This window comes from Sinocyclocheilus grahami, unplaced genomic scaffold (genome assembly GCF_001515645.1).
Source record: "Sinocyclocheilus grahami isolate Dianchi unplaced genomic scaffold, SAMN03320097.WGS_v1.1 scaffold133.1, whole genome shotgun sequence".
In the NCBI taxonomy this organism is placed as follows: domain Eukaryota; kingdom Metazoa; phylum Chordata; class Actinopteri; order Cypriniformes; family Cyprinidae; genus Sinocyclocheilus; species Sinocyclocheilus grahami.
The window spans coordinates 1,320,404-1,325,917 of record NW_015505312.1 but is presented as its reverse complement, the minus strand read 5'-3'; the positions used below and the strand labels follow the sequence as shown (position 1 = coordinate 1,325,917).

General features: G+C 38.1%; 1 protein-coding gene across 1 annotated transcript in view; it reads left to right on the top strand.

Moving 5' to 3' along the window:
* Positions 1–5,514, top strand: part of LOC107590852 (inositol hexakisphosphate and diphosphoinositol-pentakisphosphate kinase 1-like) — a 29,666-nt gene that overhangs the window by 12,987 nt on the left and 11,165 nt on the right. Inside the window, exon 8 of the mRNA XM_016279773.1 lies at positions 5,037–5,189. Coding sequence (XP_016135259.1) covers positions 5,037–5,189 — 153 coding nt within the window. The remainder of the gene's footprint in view (positions 1–5,036; positions 5,190–5,514) is intronic.

Sequence of the window (5,514 nt, the reverse complement as noted above, 5' to 3'; positions counted from 1 at the left end):
TCGCTTTCACAATAAAACCCACAGCGTCTTCAAGACATGGCGGTGATGGCAACAACAATACTACAGCGAGAATAAAAGTTACGCCTTCTTTCTTTGCGTGAACATTTGGGCGGCATTATGCAAATCCTCCCAGATAGTGACATAGGTATGTGGGGGCGTGTCAGAACGAGCCGTTTTAGGTAGGCGTGGTTGACTCTTAACTTTTCTAAAGAATATCTCTTTGGATTTGAGGCTTGAGTCTTTGCAACTTTACAGATCTTCTTTATGCACCAAGAGCTTGTAACACTCCAAAGAGAAAGGAAAAATTGAAATCGCATCATATGACCCCTTTAACTAAAGAGTGCCTAAGAAAAGAGTGCTGTCCCGATTCAGTATCTGCGGTCAGATGAGTTGACAGGCTTAATGTCAGTGTCATTATTCTATCGTTATTTTTGTAACTTGTTATGAAATAAAAAGTCTCTAATCTTAGAAAAACCTGCCTAATGTTATACCGTGTTCGTAGCGCACACTGTTCAAAAGCACGCGCGAATGCGGCGCCGCGATGTATATCACTTCACTAAAGCGCAGAAACTATGAGCATGCATAGCGTGAAATAAAAGTACAGTACCGATAAATCACATAACTGGTACTGCGTGTTAGCTGTGAAGGATTTGCATGAAGGTATGATATTCATTCTATTCAGGAGCAGTTTCCACGTTTCATTAACAATTCATGTTTGTATTGTATATTCACCATGGTAACTGTTTCCATAACCCAAAAATACCATGTTATTTTCACTTTGTCATTTTGTATGTTTAAATGACTGTGGTGGCTCAAACCAACTTAACTGTATTAACAAAAACTAGTTTGGGACTGCTATTTAATAGCCTTACTTTATAGGTTGTTTTGCATAAGACAGAGAGGAGAAGCAACATGAGCGAGAAGGAGAGGACCGGTATTCAGCTGTACGAACCGGACTCAGACCCTGAACAAGGACAGACTACAGCAGAAGAAATTATGTTTTATTAACTTAATTAAGTTCGGGAGGAGCTCGTACAGATAATTAACACGACCAACTCATTATCAGCAATCACATCGGCTATCCTATCAGCTCGAGAGAGAATCTATAAATAGCCTAAGCCGTCTTACCTTCATTCTCTCTAAGTCTTTTAGCATCCCTCCTCCACCCCAACTCCTCTCCATCAGCCCGTTCCTACCCTAGGGGGAGCGCTCTGGGTCCGGGCAAAATACCGAGCTCGGAGCCCTCTCCCATCGCCAAATACGCATGCATTTATCCCGCTTTACTATCTGCAGAGCGAACTCGTGAAACAATAATGCGAATGAACCAGAATGTCTCGGAATGGTAGTTTGAATCATGTATGTACTTGACGATGGATGCGACACAGCCGATCGCACGCAGACAAAATGCTGAACATGGCACAACACACTAGCTGTGTTTACATGGACCCTAATAATCCGATTGTAATAGGACTAGAAGCACAATCAGTATAAAAAAAGTTGCATCAATGACGTCATATTGCAGACAGCCTGGTTTGGTTTTATGAAGATTAAAAAAAATAATAAAAAATTACCATTCTAAGATGGCTGTGTACACACAATAGGTGCCCTTTAAACCAGGTGGTGGGTCGCGAACCAAAAAGTGGGTCGCAAGACCGTTCTGAGTGGGTCGCGGAGTGTACAGTCAAAGAACAACATCAACAACAAAAAACATAATTCTAAATGTGTTTCTGATGCGAGACCTTTATTTTGAAAGAAATGCGTGAAAGCTGTTGACACTTTTTTTTTTTTTGCAGTTAAAAGACTGCTGAGAAAAAATCATGATCTGCGGTCAGATGAGATGTTGTCAGGCTTAATGTCAGTCTCCTTATTCTATCGTTATTTTTGTAACTTGTTATGAAATAAAAAGTCTCTAATCTTAGAAAAACCTGCCTAATGTTATACCGTGTTCGTAGCGCACACTGTTCAAAAGCACGCGCGAATGCGGCGCCGCGATGTATATCACTTCACTAAAGCGCAGAAACTATGAGCATGCATAGCGTGAAATAAAAGTACAGTACCGATAAATCACATAACTGGTACTGCGTGTTAGCTGTGAAGGATTTGCATGAAGGTATGATATTCATTCTATTCAGGAGCAGTTTCCACGTTTCATTAACAATTCATGTTTGTATTGTATATTCACCATGGTAACTGTTTCCATAACCCAAAAATACCATGTTATTTTCACTTTGTCATTTTGTATGTTTAAATGACTGTGGTGGCTCAAACCAACTTAACTGTATTAACAAAAACTAGTTTGGGACTGCTATTTAATAGCCTTACTTTATAGGTTGTTTATTCAGTATTAATCATATTCTTAACAATCTGAACTTAATTTTTGTTAAATAAATTTGCTTTGATTTTGTATTTTAACAAATTATATATATATATATATATATATATATATATATATACACATACATCCGGCCGTCAGTTTGTGACCTCAAGCTCAAGCGCACTTGGGTTATGCAGCAGGACAATGATCCCAAACACACCAGCAAGTCCACCTCTGAATGGCTCAAGAAAAACTAAATTAAGCTTTTGGAGTGGCCAAATCAAAGTCCGGACTTAAATCCGATTGAGATGCTTAAACAGTCCATTCATGCTCGAAAACCCTCCAATGTGGCTGAATTAAAACAATTCTGCAAAGAAGAGTGGGCCAAAATTCCTCCACAGCGATGTGAAAGACTCATTGCCAGTTATCGCAAACACTTGATTGCAGTTGTTGCTGCAAAGCGTGGCACAACCAGTTATTAGATTTAGGGGGCAATTACTTTTTCACGTAGGGCCATGCAGGTTTTGACAGCTTTTTTCCCTTAATAAAAGAAATCATCATTTAAAAACTGCATTTTGCATTTACTTGCATTATCTTTGTGTAATATTAAAATTAGTTTGATGATCTGAATCTTTTAAGTGTGACAAATATGCAAAAAATAAAAAAAACAGGAGGGGGGCAAAAACCTTTTCACACCACTGTACATACATACATACATACACACACACACACACACAGCGGGTAAAATAAGTATTGAACCATCACCATTTTTCTCAGTAAATATATTTCTAAAGGTGCTGTTTTCACCAGATGTCAGTAACAATCCAAGTAATCCATACATACAAAGAAAGCAAAACAAATACGTTCAGAAATTAAGTTCTGTGTAATAAAATAGAATGACACAGGGAAGAAAGTATTGAACGCATGAAGAAAGGGAGGTGCAAAAAGGCATGGAAAGCCAAGACACCAGCTGAAATCTGTCAGTAATTAGAAAGAAATCCTGCCCCTTGTCAGTGGAAATTAATATTAGTTGGTTCAGTCCCAAATGATGGTCTATAAAAAGGTGTCCCATGACCAAAGTGTCACACAAGAAACATTTTATGATGGGTAAAAGCAAAGAGCTATCTCAAGACCTTCGTAACCTTATTGTTGCAAAACATACTGATGGCATTGGTTACAGAAGGGTTTCTATACTTCTGAATGTTCCAGTGAGCAATTTTGGGGCTATAATCCGAAAGTGGAAAGAACATAATTTCACCATAAACCAGCCACGACCAGGTGTTCCTCACAAGATTTCTGACAGAGGAGTGAAAAGAATTATAATACGAGTTGTCCAAGAGCCAAGAATCACTTGTGGAGAGCTTCAGAAAGACCTGGAATTAGCATGTACAATTGTTTCAAATAAAATAAGTACAATAAGTAAGTAATACACTCAACCGCCATGGCCTGCATGCTCGCTACCACGCAAGGCTCTATTTCTGAAGAAAAAGCATGTTGAAGCTCGTTTAAAGTTTGCTGCACAACATTTAGACAAGCCTGTGAAATACTGGGAGAATATAGTCCGGTCAGATGAGACAAAAATTTTACTCTTTGGATGCCATAATACACACCATGTTTCGAAGTCAAATGGCACTGCACATCACCCCAAAACATCATGGTGTAGCACTGGCAAAATTCATATAATTAAAGGAAAGATGTATGGAAAAATGTACAGAGACATTCTTGATAAAAATCTGCTGCCATCTGCCAGGATGATGAAGATGAAATGAGGGTGGACATTTCAGCAAGACAATGATCCCAAACACACAGCCAAGGAAACTCTCATTTGGTTTCAGAGAAAGAAAGTAGAGCTGCTAGAATGGCCCAGCCAATCACCTGACTTTAATCCAATAGAAAATCTATGGAAAGAACTAAAGATTAGAGTTCATAGAAGAGGCCCACAGAACCTTCAAGATTTGAAGACTGTTTGTGTGGAAGAATGGGCCACAATTACACCTGAGCAATTCATGCGACTAGTTTCTCCATATAGGAGGCGTCTTGAAGCTGTCATTACCAGCATAGGCTTTTGTACGAAGTATTAAATAAATTTCAGTAAGCGTGTTCAATACTTTTTCCCTGGGTCTTTCCATTTTATTACACAGAACATAATTTCTGAACTTATTTGTATTGTTTTCTTGTATGTATGAATTACTTGGGTTGTTACCGACATCTGGTGAAAATTTCATGTCAACAGAACCTTTAGAAGTATATTTAGTGAGAAAAATGGTGATGTGCTCAATACTTATTTTACCCGCTGTATATATATATATATCCATACTGTTGAAAGCATCCGGCAATATGGGTTTAGGTCAGTGGTTCTCAACTGGTTTGGCTTTGGGACCCACGTTTATATATATATGGTAAGTGGGTAATGGCTTGATGACCATGGGAAAACGTGGGTCCCAAAGCCAAACCAGTTGAGAACCACTGACCTAAACCCATATTGCCGGATGCTTTCAACAGTGTGGATACATTGAAATGCATGGATTTTTGTGGAGAAAATCTTCAGCCAGTTGGTTATACAGCACATTATATAGGTTTGTAAATGGTGGTTATGTAATGTGAATGTGTGTGTATACTCGGGCTCATTCGTTCCTTTGACTCCAGGATATGCACATGCCATCTGGAGCTCTGTTCTTGTAATTGCTGTTATTTCAAAGACCGTTTCTCTGTGCTTTTGCAGGCGACTATGCCGGCTTCCCTGGTTGTGGCCTTCTCCGTTTACACAGCACTTACCGCCATGACCTCAAAATTTATGCATCAGATGAGGGTCGTGTGCAGATGACTGCGGCGGCTTTTGCAAAGGTTTGTTGGGATTTGTCTGCTGGGTATGTTGGTACTACATAATGCTTGTAGATGGGATTGATATAAACCACAGTAGATTAACAGTGGCGCTCAAAATTGTGCTGTTTTGCTTGTTTTTTTATTTTTATTTTGTTTTGCGTTTTTATCTATTGTTTGTTTTATTTGATTTTTTTTATGCTTGATTTGCTTGTTTTTAACATTTATTTTGGTCTTTTTTCACACTTTAATACTGTTTAAAACATTTTTTTATATTATATGTAAATGATCTATTATTTGGTGCATCTTACATTAAATTTTTTTTTTATAAAAAAAAATAATGTAAATATTTTTTTACATTTAAAAAAAGTAATATTACC